The sequence below is a fragment of the Astyanax mexicanus genome, chromosome 12 (assembly GCF_023375975.1).
Source record: "Astyanax mexicanus isolate ESR-SI-001 chromosome 12, AstMex3_surface, whole genome shotgun sequence".
Classification (NCBI taxonomy): Eukaryota; Metazoa; Chordata; class Actinopteri; order Characiformes; family Acestrorhamphidae; genus Astyanax; species Astyanax mexicanus.
The window spans coordinates 21581721-21601618 of NC_064419.1; the positions used below are offsets into that span (position 1 = coordinate 21581721).

Consider the following 19898-nt stretch of genomic DNA (forward strand, 5'->3'; position numbering starts at 1 on the left):
TGACAGCGGCTCCATTCATGGAGAAAGTGGCCGTAATTGGTGCAATTATGCTGATTCGCACTCGCGCTGGAAACGGAACAGAGTGGGCTGTGTGTTGGGGTGGAGGGGGTCGGCCAAACCGAGGGGGGGTGGGGGGACAGACGACCAAACCAAAGATCAATCAGCCAATAAAAAGTGGATCAGAGTGACGCGCAGCTAAATCAAACATATCAAATTCAATAAAAAATTAAGCTATGTATTAGACCCCAAAATCACAAAACTGATGATAAAATATCTAAATAAAAATTGAAATAATAAAAATATTTTGATTTTTTTTTAAGTTAAAACGTTTTTACCTTTTATAAGATAATTTACATAATATACAAAAATATCTGTTATCTTTTCCATTAATACATTTAGCTATTTAATTTTACAGTTAATCTACTAAAAACTTATTTTTTACATATATTCTTCAATATTATTAACTATTATTATTATTAACTATTAATAATAATAATAAGAATAATTATTATTATTATATTTATAATTTTTACATGTATTATTATTCCCCCTCTTACATACTATGTGGATGCAGAAATTAAATTATTTTGTGAATTGGAGATGATCACATGCATTAAATCTAATTCTACACTGAGATTTTATAAATATTTTATAAATAAAAAAAAACCTGGAATGTTTTTTTTCGCTATTTGGAGAATCTATCTATGTTAGAGTTCTTTCCCATTTCCTCAAGTATGACTGCTCCTTTTTTTGTTGTTTTATTTGACTGTTTACTGCTTTTTTCTCTTTAATTTTCTCTTTTTTCTTTTTCTTTTAATTTGTGCACTTGTATATTATTGCCCAAATCCTAATAAACTAAGATCGTTCAAAAATAAATTATTTATTTGAATGTCAATCAAAGTAAATTAAAATGAAATTTAGTCGAATTTTACTATTTTCTTAGTTTCCCTCCTCCACTCCTAGTTATTTATCTATTTTCAATTTTTCCAACCACACTTTGTTAATCAATTGGGCGTGCCTTAGATGCCTAAAAAGTATCTAATTGACCAATCACTGTGCACAGTAGGCGGGGCAACCTGGCCACTTCTCCTTCATTATATTATATACCAACAACTAACCGCTAGAGGACGCTCCCATTCAAATCCTTAGGAAACGGAATACTAACTAAATTAGTAATTAATGCTCCCAAAAAATAATTTTAGTACACTAAACAGTTGCTTCATTTAATTCCATGATGTGACCAATATATATCAGGCACTATTATAAAACTCAGTCACTAGAAACTTAACCCCTTATGATCTGTGACTTTAATAACACACTAATGATTACTAATTGGTAAACACATGCAAAACAGTATTTGTCTATTATTAGTTATTTAGGGATTAATTTTAAATTTAATTTTGCTCAACAGCCCCACAAAACAGGCTTAATATTTAGATTATCTGGAAACAAATTATATTCGGAGTTTATATTTTTATACGAATTATGTGTTGTTATGCACAAGACAATATAAAAAAATAAACGGAAAAGAGAAGAGTACTGGAGCACTGTTCTCCATACTTCACTGTGTGATTGTATAGTCAGTGACATGCCAATGCCAGACATCCCACCTCTCCAGGACTTGACGCACTCAAATCATTTACAATATCCTAGAAATTGCGATATTACATAATATGTAATGTGTGCTTGCACACTTTTTTGTTCTTGAACGAGATTGAGCAAGTCCTGACTGGTCTTTTCTTGTGGTGACTAGACATATCAGTGTTCTCTTTAGACCTAATTTATATCTTTATTAAATATCTTTTTTTATCTTTATCTATAATATATGTGTATACTGATAATAAAAAAATGAAAATATGAAATCCAGTACCCTTACCTTTAATGTGGCTTGATGCTACCTCCCTGAAATGAGTTTTTGTAAGGTGTATGACACACTATGTAGTAAAACTTAGTCTTAATCTTCTACATACTAGAATACTGTAGATACTTAAAGTGAAATAGAGAGGATGCTGGGCTATCTTAAAAATATATTATGCTGTTTCAATCTAAAGCAATAAACCCATCCATAAATACTGACTGTCAAATCATAGTTGTAGCATACAGAGCTCATTACAGAAGCTCTACTAAGTTATATGGTTGAATTATTGAAAAAACATATTGTAAAAAATAACAGTCAATTAAACATGAACATTAAAGGTCAAAGGTCAAATGTGTGCTGCATGTGAAACTGTTCTTCCATCCTCATTGCCTGCATTAGCCAATGAAAGAAAATAGACAAATAAACAAGTAAATCAGAAAAAGCCCCCGGACTGACATCAACCTGAAAATTAGGATTCATGGTCTTGTCCAACTTGGCTTGAGACTGCCAATAACAGAGCCATTGAGAGAGCGTGACAGTGCTATTAGCAAATCAGAGGAGATATGTTTGCATTTCATGAATATTCATGAGTAAGAGACAAATTCTTGTTGTTGTTTCCTGCCCACTCCTCCACCGAACTAAAACAGCCTGGAACAGGACCACCGGAGGACTTTTTCACAAAAAAAAGAAAAAACTCATGGCACATTGATTGATATAACAATTTCCGGCACATTGAAGCAAATAACAATTTCCACAAGGAGGTGCTAGAAACAGTATGAAGATTTTGTGTTTGGCAGATTATTTCTTTGTTGTAACAATGCTTCCCTTTTAAATGGTGCCAGATTTGTAAGGAATATGCATTTGTATACATGCAAAATATTTCAAATTATTTGAAAAAATATATATTTTAAAGGGTTTCAATATTTGGAAGAGCATTCACTGCTTCTTATATCAATTAAATATTATTATGCACTAGACAGTAGAACTAGGTTCTGGAGCACAGTTCTCCATACTTCACTGTGTGATTGTATAGTCGATGTCATGCCAATGCAAGACGTCCCACCTGTCCCGCCACTTACAGGATTCAACTGCATATTAATTGGCTCCTTGACACACACAAATCTTTTACAATATCCTAGAAATTGGGATATTACATCAGGCTTGCTTGCACAATGCACACATTTTTGTTCTTGACAGTGATAGAGCAAGACAAAGTAAATGGCCATTAAAGTGTGGGAGAGAGCATCCTGACTGGTCTTTTCTTGTGCTGACTAGACCCATCAGTGTGCTCTTTAGGCATAATTTATATATTTTAATCAGTTAACCTTTATTTTCACTCGGGAATACATTGCCGAGCATTTACAGAATAAAAAGGAATTGAAAAATTTTATTAAAAAAATAAGAAATAATAAGGAACAAAATTGTAAAAAATAAAATAAATACTACTTTTAAATTAACATTTAATATAGATAAATGTATATATAAAAAGGAAAAAAATAGAGCATTCTTAAAGACCATAAAAATTATAAAATATAAAATAAAGAAAAATATAATAATAGTAAAAGTAAAGTAAAATGATAAGAATGATAAGAAACTATACAATAATGCAATAATACACGAGAGGGACTGCTATAACGTGTCATATTGGCACTGCTGTGATGCGAAGGCCGAACATCAGCACAGCAGTGCCAATATGACATGTTATAACACGAACCTTATTATGATTATACCACAGTCTCACTATCGCTGTTTATAATAAGATTTTAAGTTGAACAGGATGAGAAAATGCGATCAGTTTGGTTATAAACACTCCACGTGTTAAAATAGTTCCATGAGCTTGTAGCTGCACTGTAAGCTCTGCATTATCTGCCATTTCAGTCAAAATTATGGAAATCTAAGCTTACTGTAAATAAAACGAAGCACTTTACTCACCCAAATAAACGTTTTTTGGGAGAGAAATCTGTGTAGATTAAAGTCATGTGCACGTTTGACTGAAAGAAAATGTTTTTTTTTTTTTAAGAATTAAACTGTTGTTTGAGACCTGTGGAGTCCACCTTATATTCAGCTTAAAATACCCTATATTAACTGGAAAATATATACACTTAAGCTTTTATTTTAATAATAACAACTCTTAACCTGATATTGGTGGATGATAATGTGTGTAATAATGCGTATTTTCGAATCACTGGGCTTTTTTATTTGTGGGGCCGCGTCTTTGCCTGCGCCACCTATTGGAGACATGTCGTTTCTGCAGTGGGCCTATGGGATCCAGCACCCCCCAGGGTTTTTAATGGCATCGCATTTGATTTGTATTTGCTTTGTAAGTGCTGCCTCGTTGCTAGGTTACCTGTATGTGGCGGAGTAATACATGGAGAGCTTCAGTTACAGTGCATTACAGTGCAATGTCACTCATCAAACGCCTCTCAGCAAATGAAATTGCAGAAACTAACTGTGGTATAATGATTAATAATGAACTAAGGACATAGGAATAAAAATAAAAACTTTAGAATAAATCCATTAATAAGTTGTAATAAATAAACAAAAACAAATAAAATAAATACAAATTAAAATAATAAGAAAAATATAAACTCATAAAAAAAAACTAATTTAAAACAATCACAGGCTTTCTAGTGGTGATTAGAAACTAAAAGTTTAAAATGGTTCAGTTATCCCAGCGAGCTGAGCTTAAACGTTTCTTGTAGTAAATTTCAGCTCGCTGGTGCACTGTAGCTAAAATCAGATTTTCCCAGTCCAAAGTCTAAAAAAAACTTAATTCACAAAAAACTTAAAATAAAAACTCTTTTTAGTTATCTATAATGAATCTTCATAGCAGAGAAATAAAAAATGGAAATTAAATAATATATAGCAATATAGCAATAACTACAAGTAATATCTACAACAAGTCGGTTATTTTGCAATGAAACTTAAGTACATTTAGGAGAAAGTAGGCCTACTTTAGTATTTTGTGTATTGACTGATTTGGTACTTTAAACAAATCCTCTAAAAAGCGAGGTGTGTTTAGGACCCTGCGGCGCCCCCTGTACTCCGGAGTGGGGTTAGCTAGTTGTGTGAGGGAGGCGCTGTGAGCCAAATCTGCACTTTACAACCCAAAAACACAGAAAATAAGAGGAGGGGGGCGCACTGCTCCGTGCTGAGGGGCTGAATCTTAGCAGAGGGAGAGCTGGGCGCCAACTTCCAGCTCCCTGATGCAGCAGCAGCAGGGCAGCACAAGCTGAAAAACACACGCAAACACACACACACAAACACACACATATATATACACACACAGACAGCGCTAACCAACCAGCGGGGACGGACGGACTCGACACTCTCTTTACCCCCCTCCTCCTTCACCTCCTCCTCCTCTTTTTCCCTCTCCCTCCACCTCTTCTCCTCCTCCTCCCACCTCGTCTCTCTCTCTCCCTCCTCCCGCTGCTGCTCTTTTCTTTTGAGTATATGTGGAGGTCAGCGAGCACTCCGATGAGAATCCGAGCTCTGCGGCGCGACGAAGTTTGCTGGTTTTCCTGAGCCGGTGGGGAGCCGAGGAGAGCCGGAGCAGGAGGAGGAGGAAGAGTTTAGGAAAAGGGGGAGAAAGAGAGAGAGAAAGAAGAGGAATAGAGAGAGAGATGGTGTTGGACGGGGCTCTGCGAGCAGCCTGGCTCTGCGTCCTGGCGCTGGGCTTCTTCTCCTTCTTCGCCCCGTGCAAAGCTCGGATTTACACCAACCACTGGGCTGTGAGGATCACGGGGGGAGCCGAGCTCGCCGAGCGGATAGCGAGCAGATACGGCTACAGAAACCTGGGCCAGGTAGGCAGGACGGGAGCTCTCAGTCTCTCTCATGTTAACTGAGCTGTATTCTCATACATAACGTTTGTTTTTTTTATTTTTAATAACACCCAAACCTTATTTGGGGCTTGTTTTTCTGTTCTCGTTTTGTTCGCGCTCAGTTTCTGATGTTATTATTGTTTTTTTATTGTTGTTTACTGTCGTGACGACCTTCCCTCACTCTTTTTAAAGCCTCTTTGAATTTGGAAGTTTATAAAAAAGGGGGAGAAAGCTGAAGCTTGAGGTGAAGCGCCTTACAAAACTTTCCGACACTTCCACACACTTGTAAACGGCGTGTGAGAGTCTCCTCGTGGCTAGCAGGAGGTAAAACGAGGACTTGAGGCCGTGTAAAGCCCCCAAACTCTCAGTTTTTGCTGGTCGACGCTCACCCCCATGTTTATAGCTCAGCCTGTGAGGCAGCAAACGCTGCTGGACCAACAGGTGTTTCTCCACAAGCCGCTTCACACGGACACTAGTAGTAGTATTAGTAGTAGTGGTGGTGGTGGTGGTCACTCCAGACAGGCACTGACTGACTGACTGCTCTCTTAAAACCGTTAAGTTAATCTGCTTAAACAGAGTCTACCAGTTTCTCCATGTACAGGTGCTGGTCAACGAATTAGAATAATTTGAAATAGTGCAATCATGAAATTCTTTGAATGCATTTTTTGTGCAGAAAGCAAATCAGGTGTTCACCGCACCTGTCCTACTCGTTAGACTAATCACAGAACTCGTTACCTGGAAAAAAATTTGCTCAGCTGAGCTTTCCAAAAGGCCCATTTAGGCCATTTAACTGTGACACTGTTGTTTTATTGAATTAGAATAATGGAGAAACCGTTTCATTGAATTAGAATAAATGCTCGAATTTTTGTTTTCTGTGAAGAGTGTTCACTGTGCAGTATAAAGTCAGGGTTGAGTAGAATTTCTAAGTTGTAAAATCAATCATGGGTAAGCAGCGCGACCTCTCAACCGGAATAGTGGCTCAAATTCAAGCCCTTCGCCAACAAGGCTTGACCCAAACTAAAATTGCTGAGCAGCTCGGCATCAGCCAGTCTTCCATCTGCAAAGCTCTCAAGAAAAACTGCAGCAAGCGCACCAACTGTTCCGGCGTCCGAAAAACTTCTGCTCGCGACAACAAGCAGCTGAGAAAGATCGCAGTCAGCAACCGGTTCAAGTCCACTTCCGAGCTCACCGACTTGTGGAACAAGCAGACCGGCGCTGACGTCTCCAGATCAACCACTTACCGTCGTCTGCGCGAACTCGGCTTCAAATCTCGCGTTCCAGCAGTAAAACCGATGCTGAACAAGAAACAAATGGAGAAACGGCTGAAGTGGGCCAAAGAACACGGCGAGTGGACTGCTGAAGACTGGCAGAAAGTGGTCTTCAGTGACGAATCACGCTTCTGCATCTCCTTCGGTGACCAAGGTCCTCGTGTCTGGCGTCGTGGTGGCGAAACCTACAACCACGAGTGCGTGAAAAGATCCGTCAAGTTTCCCCAGAGCGTTATGGTCTGGGGATGCATGTCCGCTCGAGGTGTAGGGAAACTCTGCTTCCTCAAGAAGACTGTCAATGCTGCCGTATATCAAGATGCTCTGGAAACGTTCCTGATTCCGACTGTTGAGGAACAGTTCGGCGAAGAAGACTTCATATTTCAACAGGATCTTGCACCGGCTCATGCGGCAAAGTCGACCAAAGATTGGTTCACTAAATAACAGCTTGAAGTTTTGGCATGGCCGGCCAACTCGCCTGACCTCAATGTCATTGAAAACCTTTGGGCCATCGTCAAGCGGAAAATTCGCGACAGAAAGCCTACTATGCTGGACCAACTGAAGCAGAACATCGCCACTGCCTGGGAAGCTGTGAGTGCGGAAACTTGCGACAAGCTGGTCAAATCGATGCCGCGGAGACTTCAGGCAGTCATACAAGCCAAGGGGGCAGCCACAAAATACTGAGAAAGTGATGATTGTAATTATAATAAAAAATATTCTAATTCAATGAAACGGTTTCTCCATTATTCTAATTCAATAAAACAACAGTGTCACAGTTAAATGGCCTAAATGGGCCTTTTGGAAAGCTCAGCTGAGCAAATTTTTTTCCAGGTAAAAAGTTCTGTGATTAGTCTAACGAGTAGGACAGGTGCGGTGAACACCTGATTTGCTTTCTGCACAAAAAATGCATTCAAAGAATTTCATGATTTGCACTATTTCAAATTATTCTAATTCGTTGACCAGCACCTGTAGTTTAGACAAATTTTAATCCACCCAGTGAGCTCATATACAGCTCTGGAAAAAAACTAATTAAAAGACCACTTCAGTTTCTGAATCAGTCTCTCAGATTTTGCTAATAATACGTATATGTTTGAGTAAAATGAACATTGTTGTTTTATTCTATAAACTACAGACAACATTTCTCCCAAATTTCGAATAAACATAATCTCATTTAGAGCACTTATCTGCAGAAAATGAGAAATGACTGAAATAACAAAAAAGATGCAGAGCTTTCAGACTTCAATTAATGCATATTCATAAAGTTTTAAGAGTTGTTTCTGCTTCAGAAATCTTTTTTTATCAGCAGATTCTTTTTCTTATCATGGTAATGTAATGAAGTGAACCAGGGGTTTCTCAAGTACCTTTTCTTATTTCTGGCCTGGGATGTAACTAGTGGTGGGCAAGTTTTTACGATACATGATATTTATTGTTATTTTGTGTTATTGTTACAGACTCCTATTTGAATACTAGTCTATATTAAATAGCCCACCTCTGTTCATCTCCAGCATTTTTAAATTCAGCCTAGTGATGGGGGCATATCCTTATCCATGCAAATAAATCACTTTTTACACCATTAATAAGCGCAGAGTTGCTCTACACCTCTTTGGTAGAATTTCAAGTGCCCTGACATTCAAAATGAGGCACTGAGACTTTAAAAATGCCCAGATAGTTTTATGCCCAGATATCCTCTATCTATTCGCTCCTGCTCATAAGTCGACTTATCACGACTTAATTTCAAGATAACCCACCTTGAGAACAACCCCAATGTACTTTGTGGATAAACAGTTCTTTTTCACACCGGATTTCCCTTTTAATTTTATGTACAATTATTTCTATTTAAAATCTGCTGCACTCCTTCCAAATATGCAGAACAAATCTGATGCTCCGGAATAAAACATGAAGTTGTTCAGTGTTTTGTGTGCTGATACAATGCTCATGATATACTTAGAAAAGCCTAACATGCATTGCATTGATAAATTTGATTACAATACATTAATAAAATATTATCATATTGCCACCTCTACTTGGATTTTTAAACCAAATATTCCATTCCAAAGAGCTGAAGCCACACACCTGTACCCTGCTTAGAGGATGGTTTCACTATTATCTTTGGCATCTGTATATAGATTTATTGCATGCATTTCGAAAGCCTTTTGGGACAAATACATTGATCATAACTCTTCGCTGGAACTTCCAGATTTCCTGAGCTTGCTCATCTCTTACTGCATATTTCTTAGGAAATAATGAATAATAAAGATTGCCAAAGTACAAGGCTCTATTGATCGTGACGTATAATGTTAGCTAAAGTAGGAAATTTGTCTGCCTTTATTTCCAGTAAAATACCTTTAAAGGGTAAATGAATGACCCAACATTTGGTTATATTCTTTGCACAATCAGGTCTATGGTCTACCGGTATATAAATAAGACAAATGAGACAATGGAAACAATGCCACAATGCCAATTTTCTCTGATACCCATATTGATATTTGGGTATTGACAAATTACAGAGCTGATGTTGACTGGGTTGGTAAAGTTTAGTGGGAAACCACACTGCCTTCCGAATCACAGACTAGGGTTCAGTTCCTCAGTTCCAGCTGGAGAAGCACACCACAATACACCAGCAGGATTCCTTGTGCAATAAAAGTCCTAACTCTACTTTCACCTTCTTGTGTAATGTGATTCAAAAGTAAATCACTCTTCAAAAGACGATCAACCTATTTCCATACGTGTAAATACATGTTTTTGGTGCTAGTGTGTGTAACAAACAGACTATGTTTGTGTGATTCAATGACCTTGCTAATGAACCTAATACTGACCAGTTTATCTTTCAATGTGGAAGAGTCATTCTTTTACAGTTAGTATTTGTAAATGTGGCCTTTTTTGTGAAGTAACTGAATAAGAATGAATAAGTTCTCATGCAATGTTCAGTTATGAGTCCTGACATGCTTGGGTAGGAGCTGGCTGTAGGAATCCACAGGTGGGATTTTTAGTTAGCAAGTCCCACAGACCACCAGACAGACCACTAAAATGTGTTTACTCTCTTTATTGCCACTATTCTGTCCTTTTTTTGTTAGGTTGTGTTAAAAATAATCATGGTCAAACAAGTTGGTTTGACTGTTTTAAAACAGCAAGGCTTGGGAGATGTTCATAATCAGCCTGAGTGGGTAACTGCTGATAGTGGTCAGAGGGGGGACTAATCAAAACCAATCATACCCATAGCTTATTAATCACCGAACCAACAAAAGTCTATGCCCGGCGTTCACAATAGCAGGTGACCGAGCAACAAGTGACCCTTCATTTCCAATGGGAGGATGCGCTTTGTAGTCACAATTTGACTGCAAGCTGGATGGTGATCGAGCCACAAGCAGCAAATTGTAATTTTTACAACTTTATGTAAATGAGCTATGACTGAACAGTAGACACAATAGTTTGAGGTCCCCAGCTTTTGCTATTTAAACTTTTGGTACCTTCCCTGTTTCTTTTCTAGTCTCAACAATGTGGTTCTTAAAGTTTAAGAAAAGCTTATACAGGCTGTTTTGAAAAAGGAACCATGCTAACCCCTGTCCATCATTGAAGCAGCCTACAGTGCATACACAAGCATCCGGACTGGGGCTAATGTTTTTGTACCAAATACCAGTGCTTCTTTATAGAGCTTGTAGATTGAGCTGTTAGGCTGTGCATGCACTTCACCATGTAAATATTTAGGCTTAATCTTTTGGCTCATCTTTGCATGTATGTGTATATTTTGCCCGGACGAACTGCTCTTACAAACCATCCGCTCTCTGCTCTGTAAAGTGATAGGCTTTCTAGAGTACCGTATTCCCAGTTCAATGAGCTTTTACATTGTTAATGACCGAGCCGAATCCAGCAGCGTACTGCGGGCGTGTGGCCAATATTAATATTTCAGCCTGTCTCGGCACCTCTTGCAATTTAGCCTTTTCTCTAGATTTTGAGCAGTATGGATATGTTCACCTCCTACATATCATATTAGTATATTTCATATGTTTAATAAATATTTAATTTGACCTTTTCTGTTTTACTATTTGTTTTCCAAAAGACGTCAACAGGGATTTTGTGTTTTATTCCTACAGATTGGCGACCTGAAGGACTATTACCACTTCTTCCACAGCCGGACGATAAAAAGGTCGACGCTCTCCAGCCGAGGCACACACAGCTTCATCTCCATGGAGCCAAAGGTCAGGCCGTCGCTGTGGCAACCACACACCTGGGTGTTCGATGGGTTATGCTATATAACTTACTCTAATTTGGAGCCTAATATAACACAATGTATTATACGAAAATATATGAACCTGCACAAATATTCTATTCTTATCACTTTTGGTTCTCTTGTGAACCATGTAAATGTGAACAACCCTTTAATTTGGATAACATTACTTCTTAAACCTTGAAGACTCAAAAACACTGTAGCACCATCATATATGAGAGTGAGGAGCTTGATGTTGAGACTGGGCAATATGTTTTCAAACTAGTATCATGATGAATTGCACATTTAACCTTGATACAAAATCGATGATTATTTTACCAAGTGACGGACACAGCAGTATTTTTCTTCAGTACAAGCTAGGGGTGTACAAAATGCGTTATACTGTTGTTTGATGTCCTAATATCGATACAAAAGTTTAAGTTTCTTAAAGGCTTTTTTGGCGCTTAGCTTGGCTGCACTCATTTTCCAAGGCTAAGAAGAGGTTCACTGGTGACCTCTACCTTGCTGTGCCTCGCCATGTAACGTGAGCACAGTCTACAATGTGAAGAGCTCCCTCTTTTGCTGCATGTAGATAATGCAGTATGAGTTTACTCTTGATATTTTGAATGTGAAAACTCAAGGCAACATGGGCAAGATTAACATTGGTTAGCAATTAAAGAATGTCAGGTTTGATTAATTTCTGATTTAATTGCTTAGCCTTTCTTACATCATATGCTTAATATGTCAAGTAACATGAACTAACAACGTACAAAAAAAAACAGTTTCAGGCTTCAGGATAATTCTGGTCTGATTTACCTAATTCTGTCTGTCCTGATTTCTCTGTTTTAGGTGCAGTGGATGGAGCAGCAGGTTGTGAAGAGGAGGGTAAAGAGGGACTACAAGGCTTCATACACAAGTGCCGTCCAGTCGAGCCCAGCCCAGTCGGACTCCATTTTCTTCAACGATGCTAAATGGAGTAGCATGTGGTACATAGTGAGTATTCCAGAGCACATATTAAGCAAAACTGATATTCTAGCTTGAGTCAACTCATGGATTGAGCTGACCTGATATTGCTTTATTGAAAGGAAACAACTGTGTTGAAACCACTGTGGTATTTAAGATGTCTGTGTGGTTTACGATATGTTGTTCAGATCCTTGTAGAGATAAAAGACATCATGTACTGTGAGGTCATTAGAACTCTGAGGTACGTAACACTGACCTGTACTGCCACAGGTCGTATGAAAGAAGCTTGACATTATAAAGTGTAGAACAGCATGGATATTTTGCCACATTCCTAAAAATGCCTATACTACAGGAGGACATCCTGTTTCCAGAAAAGTTTCCCAATTAAAAGAAACCTTAGGTCAATAGTTTTTCAGACTTTGACCTTTTCCCCCCTTTTGATAACTGCTACGTTTGATTGCTGAAGTTGGACTCTTTGCCCTAGCTGGCTCTGGAGCCTTCAAATTGCATGTTATTGTCCTGTTACGTTCATTTGCAGTTTATGGTGCAGACTTGGTTGTCGTTGTCACGTTTAAAACATTCGCTCACAGTAATTTGTTGGATGTCTGGGACTATGGCCTGTAATTGTCATCCTGAGGAGTGATTATTGGGTGTTTGTGCCTGGTCATCACAGTATTTTGCTTGCCTACAGGCCAGCAAATAACAACCCTGCACTCTCCTCTGCTCTGTCAATGGTTAATGCAGCTCAGATAACATCAATACTTTGACCTGAACACCACCATCCAACATGCCCTTCTCTTGTTGTGCTGGGAGTTGTACTTTGAGAGCAAATAAACTTGACATCTCCTCAGAGATGATCTGCACATCTAGGTCTGTAGTTAGATCAAATGAATGAATAAATGTGTGTTTTGAATCTGCTTTACATTCATTGGTTAATATTGTTCTGCAAAATTGTCCTTAGAGTGAGCCAGGAAGAGAAAGGTATCCCTGCTTGAGAAATCAGTGTTATCTGGGCTTTTATTGATGTTATTAGTTGTGTTGTAAATGGTAACAATGGGCTTCATTCACCAACCATCCCTAAGGGGAACTTTCTTCCAACTTGTGCAGTTTTAGCAAAGATTATAAGATTATTAATGATTTGTTCAATTTACAAGCAAAGCTGAGATTAGTAGTATCTGTATTTAGTTTACAATCTGTAGCTGTATATAAAAAAGGATCAGAGTAATACTGTTGATACTGGATATATTAACTCTTCTCAATATGCCTTTTTCAATCATTTAGTCCCCCTTGGATAATGCTAAAATCACTATTACAAACTTTACAGCGGGGCAAGTCTTTAATAGTTTTTTACTTTTACCATACATGGATATACTTTAGAGTAATCAGAGATGAAATGAGTTTTGATGGGAGCCATGATGCTTCTTTTCTTACTAAACACATCCCGTCCAGGAGCTATTATTGATAGACGGGAGACTCCCGCAAATTCCGGGAGACTTGGGAAGTCTGCATGAACCTGTCAAGTTTGGTCCAGCTCGGCCTCTCTGTCTCCAAACTGCCCAAACATAACCATTTAGTAAAATTGTTACTCAGTAATTACCATTATATTCCAAAAATAAATGTCCTTTGGGAACTTAAATCCCTCTTTGAAGTTTCTTTCATTTTGGAGTAAGGACTAAACTGGAGCACCTTTACTGTGTATGATCTACTAGGGGAGGGACTGCACTGCTCTCTTTTTTAAGTCTAATTTTCAAAATAAAAGTGTTGATCCTTGATGATGCTAAAACAAACATAAATAACAAACTACTAAAATGATTTAAATCCTTTTTTTAAATTTGACTATTGTTAAATATATGGGCATTTTAGGGCAAAAAATGTATGTCAGACTAACACAACATTTGGCGTAGGGCCCAAGTTCACATCCAGAGATTGGTGGCAGGCAGTGGTTCATTTTGTGTTGTGTATAACCCTTATTTTTGTTACGTAATCAGCTTTTAAATGTTTTATTTTCCACTTTTCTGCAAAGACGTAAATCAAAACACTGAACGATGACCTACAGTGAAACCAAACTTAGACAGTTGGTAAATGACACCCAATGTTGGCTGTCAGTTCAGGTTCTTCTTGTGCTTCTTGTCTATATTTCAACTCCATAATATCTAGGGCTGCAACGATTAGTCGATATACTCGACAATGTCGATTAGCATTTAAATCCCTTGTTCAGATGTTTCTATCGATGTGAAGCAAAGACATAGAAAGCTTGAAACAGCAGCCATACTCACAGCAAACCGAGATGGAACTACCAAAATAATAATTAGTTGCAGTCCTAATAATCTCACCACAGTACTAGTTTTCCTTGCCATACAGGATAAGATTTTTCATTCTTGCATATAATGTTTATTCCTGCATACTCTTACTTTTTCTTATTTCTGGTGTTTTGCAGCATTGTAATGATAACATCCATAACTGTCAGTCAGACATGAACATCGTGGGTGCCTGGAAGAGGGGCTACACAGGAAAAGATGTGGTGGTCACCATTTTGGATGATGGGATTGAGAGGAATCACCCAGATCTTGTACAGAATTATGTGAGTGTGTGATTTTAAATGGGAGTGAGTATGTGTTGGTGCTTCAAATGTGAGCAGTTATTTCTCTTTCCAGGAAAATCCATCTGGCTGTAAACCAGCTATGAGTATTTACAGTATAATATCAAACACACTTACGAAGAAGGCCAAATCAAAGCCTAATCCAGGTCTTCAGCCTGTTTAACTTCTGACGGTTCCTGTGATAAATAAATCTGCCCCCATTTTTAAATACAGCTTGTCCTCATATCTCTCTCTCTCTGGTCTTGCAGGATAACCAGGCCAGTTATGATGTCAATGGAAATGATCTGGACCCCATGCCCAGATATGACGTCAGCAATGAGAACAAGTAAGAATGCAGTGCTGGGAGAGGGTAAACACCCTGCTCTCGCTCAACTTCAGCCACTTTACCTGTGTCAAGTGGAGTGTGTTTATTGAGCATTAGTGTGTGTGTATATGTGTGTGTGTGTGTGTGTGTGGGGGAGAAGGGTTTTTGGTTGAGAGTGTACATATTTGCCGTGTGTGGTGAGTAGATGGATACCCCTCCTGCGTGTGTGAGTGTGTGTGTGTAAGCGCGAGTCTGTGGCTTCCACTCTGCCAGCGTGTGTGAGCCGGTGCCAGATGGCATCGCAGCGTTTTTGGAAGGTTGGGCCAGAAAGCTTGGCCTGGGCTTCCTCCTTAGCACCAGCACTGTTCTGTCAGAAGGGTTCAAAATGCTGCAGTTTCTAAACTGACCGTACAAGTGTTTTTTTTTTGCACCTGTTTCCTCTGTTTCCTCAGTCTTTGTTAACTGTAAGAATTAATTTTTCATAATTTTACATCAATACTAAAACTAAAAAGCCACTATACAGAATTTTCCATGAACATGCTGTATCTATGTGGAATGCAGCACACTATTGTTGTTTTTCATTTTTATTTTTATTCCACAAGGAATAATAAAACTGAGCTGATTTTCTTATAGATTTTTCCAACTCTGACTTGTCCTATCCAATTTGGACTAGTGTGTTTTATATACAGTGCATTACTATTTGTGCTGTAAGTGTACAATTTACTCCAATAAGAATGCATTGAAAAGTGTGCAAAGCTATAAAATGAAACCAATTGCATAGTTTTTTTTTTTTTGCTTTACTATGCTTTTTGAATTGCTTTTTGCAATTAAATGAAAAATATACAGTACATGATAATCTTTAGATGATAGGGGTGTGCCAAATTGTATCCTACTCAGTAATAAGGCAACAAATTTTGACACAATTAATTCGTAACGATAATAAAAAGCTACACTTATTTTATACAAAATCAGAGTCTTGGTACGTTTTTAACAAAGTTTTCAGACAAAGTAGGCAAACGTATAAAATTTATTTTTGTTGGAAATCGATATATAAAGTAGTATATTCTTTAAATAAATTTCGTCATGTTGCCAAGCATATTTTGTATCATAAAAAAACCCTAATCATTTATTGATGCAGAACCTAGTTTTAAGTGAGTTCAACCAGGAAATCTGAGGCTGGAATCCATTAATAAAATACAATGTTAATTTGCAAGCTATTGTAGGAATTGTAGTGAACAATTGCTCAGGATACTGTAGGTTTGTATGGTTTGTTTGCAGCGCATGGCTTTTTGGCTTTTTCGTGTTATTGTCTTACAAAACTGAACAAGGACTGTGTGTGTTGATGTTGTTGGACAGCTATATATATTTTTACTATATAACAATACAAGCCGTATCAGTTAACACAGGGGGGCTATTCAAGTCCTGGTCCAGGCACCCCCTTCACTGCAGTTTAAACGGAATAGTGACTTGTGTACCACCACCACTACTTCCGGTACTCCAGTGATGAGTGTCAACTGGAACAGGATAAGTTTCCATTACTGGTTAGCTTTGTAGCTTCAGTGTAGAAGGAAAGAATCAAACTGCAGTTACGCACCAAATGTGTGGGGAGGAGGGGAATATGTAAATGGGGTTCTCGCCATGTTAATTCTTCAGATGCTTCTCTACAGCTTCAGTGTGAACATAATTCCATGGCCTGAGGAATTTGTAGCAGAGCTTTTGAACCTATTGCGTCTAATGGGAGGAAGTGAGTGGCAGCAGGAAGGCTTTTCATGGCATGTATAGGCATGCTGTATAGAATACTGTCTGCCTGGTGTAGCGGTCCTTTGCTGGGTTCCGGATGTCTGCTTTTTTTTTTTTTTTGCTTTTACCAACAAATGTTAGCATTGATTATTTATGAATGACCTTTTTTCAAAACACAATTTTTATAACGATTAAATAAAAAACCTATTTTAACACTGCAGGCATTTTGTTTACTGTTACTTTACCAATAATGGACCCATTTAAAAAGTTTTGGTTAAAACTAAACACAATAAAAACAATTCCTATTTTTGCCATTTTGTCCTTATAATAATTCCTGTTTTTTTTTTTTTTTACAAAAATAAATAGTTCCATAAACGCTATAAACAAACCTAAAATACTCAATGTTTAAATATTCAGACAAAATAATTTTCAAAAGCTGCAATTCCATTCCTCTTTTAAAAACACCCATATTGCATGGAGCAGCAGCAGGAGCTCCTCAGGTAAAGTGCCGTTCTCATTTTTCTCCAGTATAGAGAGAGAGAGACAAGTCCACAGAGCTGAGCTGCTGTCACTCCAATATGTTAGCTAACTAGCTAGCGTTAGTTAGCTAGCTATAACCACACTACAACACACTACAGCTTGCCACAGTCAGACTTCAACTTTGACCACAAAAAGTGTGAAGTGAACATGGCTTTTTTAAAATCTGCGTTGTTGTTGTTTGTACCTGTTTAATACAGTCACAGCCCATGTACTGTTTCATACAATGTAGCCAAGCACACTACAAATACCTGGATTTGTTCTTGCTCCTCCCTTACTATGCATGAAAGATGCATGGAATGTGACTTTTGTGGACTTCTTACAGTCCGATATCCCAGAATGCACCTTGCACCAGTATCAGCATAAAGAGGAGAAAGTGCGTACCTGAAAGTTATACATTTTCAAAATGGTATGTATGCTGTATGATAAAATTCAATTTGCATTTATAGGAGATTATTACTAGTAGTTATTTAGTTGAGGTTTATTTGTGAAGGAAGCAGCCATGTGAAAATGTGCTCCTACGTTTTCGGTGAGGTCCCATCAGCAGGATAGAGGGTGTCGTCATCAAGTACGCAGCTGTTCCAATTAAAGAATAACCGCACCGCGTCCTCCCGTCCTCGGGAGTATGCACTCGCGAGTAGAACTTGCCAAGACCATATTGGCCAAGTACAGGAGTCCAAACTTATGTCCTCCTCATTGCGAAACAGCTCGTGTCTACAGATGCTGTAGCCGACACCACACACCTAAACAGACGTGACGTGTTTCTGACGCAACCACAATTGGCCAGCATTAAGCAGAGTGAATAGCAAAGTGGCATACTGCTGGCAATGTGAAAGCTGTATAGGGAAATGCTACATACTGTGAATCAAATAACTTTAAAGGATGTAAGATGTAAAGTTAGGCCCAATCCCATTTCAGCATTTGGCCCTTCCACTTACCCCTACCTCTTCTTTTCAAGTGTAACTCTGTTCCAAGGGGAAGGGGTGAAATCCTCAACCTAAGAGTTGGAACAAACCTTCAAGCACCTGAAACCCTGCCGAGTTGATGTGATGGCAGTGGAGTGCTAAAATTCAGTAACCTAGCTGCTGGTTAATGAATTTATTTTAGGGCTTAATTGTACATCTCCAGAAAGGGGGAAGATGGTGCAGAAACTAATTATTATGTCCATTCCTTAATTCCTCTGTGATGGGGAGCTGAAATTGACTTTGATTAACTTTTGTTTTATACATTTTTTTTCATTCCGCCTTAAATGCTGCAGCTGCTGCTATCTGTTGCACCGTTTAAGGTGGAACAGGGACGTTAGCTAACTTGCTAGCTAGCTACTAAGACAAACTACTAGCAATCTTTTTTTATGTTGGTTATGAAGTATTTGGCCATAAAACACTAAACTACACATTAAACTATGGTAATATAGTACTAATCGTCACTTTTAACAAGGAAAATACCTATATTTGTGGGTTTCTTTGGTCGCTTGTTCCGCCATCTTACCAGTAAATCTTATACCCCTCATTTTTGAAGTGTGCCTCTGAAAAATCTTCGTATGAAGGGCTAACAAACCCTATCCCCTCCCTCTACCCCTCCAGCCTAACAAAATCCGGACAAGTGAGTAGTGCCAAGGGGTGAAATGGGATTGGACCTTAGCTTAAAGTTATCCAAAATTCAGTACATAGCATTTCTCTTATTCTGTTGACCGTAACTCTCTAAACCTATTTAACAATGATGGCTTGTCAGCACAAGCCAGTGACCCTTTCTTTCTTCCGTATGCTCTCTCCGTTCGTGTGGATGAAATATGTTTCTGTGTTATGTCTCAGAGGGAGATTTTGTTTGAAGTGCTGCGCTGTGGCTTTAAGCTCACCTGCTTGGAAATGTGTACATTACAGACATTAAATATACTTTTTTTTGCCACTTCAAAGCGGTTTGCTGTTACACTGGATATGACTTGAAAGGGACTGTTTTAACCCCTATAGACAGAGCCTGTGCTGGGATTTCGGCACTTTCATGGTTTAAGGTAATATCGTCTGAATACCTATGTTTTTTGTAAATTACACAGAAATATGATGCGTGTAATATAGATGTTTGTGCTATGGCAATGGCTTTTATCTATAATTATTACAGTTGGTGTGTTTGGTGGCTTTATTATAATGTATAATGTGGTAAACGTGCGCAATTTTGTAGGTATTTTGCTCTTACCCTTGGATTCCTTCCCATCTTTAATTTTTTAGGATTGTCTTTTGTGTTTTGGGAGTGCCCTTATCTGGACATCAACTCCTGGGTAGAGTAGCAACAGTTCTTGTCTCAGGTTGTTTACGCATGGACTAATGTGCAAGTTGTGCAACTATGTTTATAGTAGTAATTTTCAAGCTTTACAAAGTTTTTTTATTTATTTATTTTTATCTTTAATTTTTATTTATTTATTTATCTGGTTAAAGGACGTTTTGCCAGTTCCTACTTGGACAAATCATTAACCGAGAGGTTCACTTACATTTTTTAGCCTGCACTATGGGTGATTTTATTATAAAATACTGTATTTTTTGCACTATAAGAAACACTTAAAGTCCTTTAATTTTACCAAAAATTGACAGCGCGCTTTATGATCCAGTGCGC

At 38.1% G+C, this 19898-nt stretch overlaps 1 protein-coding gene across 3 annotated transcripts in view; it reads left to right on the forward strand.

The window, feature by feature from the left end:
* Window positions 1-4800: 4800 nt before the first annotated feature.
* pcsk5b (proprotein convertase subtilisin/kexin type 5b) overlaps window positions 4801-19898 on the forward strand; it is a 97448-nt gene continuing 82350 nt past the window's right edge. The window contains exons 1-5 of one of the 3 annotated variants that reach the window (XM_007260151.4): window positions 4801-5664; window positions 11039-11143; window positions 12001-12144; window positions 14552-14695; window positions 14962-15038. In XM_007260151.4, coding sequence (XP_007260213.4) covers window positions 5485-5664; window positions 11039-11143; window positions 12001-12144; window positions 14552-14695; window positions 14962-15038 — 650 coding nt within the window. In that variant the 5' untranslated portion in view covers window positions 4801-5484. The remainder of the gene's footprint in view (window positions 5665-11038; window positions 11144-12000; window positions 12145-14551; window positions 14696-14961; window positions 15039-19898) is intronic. The other 2 variants (XM_007260153.4, XM_007260152.4) reach the window with 2 other exon arrangements.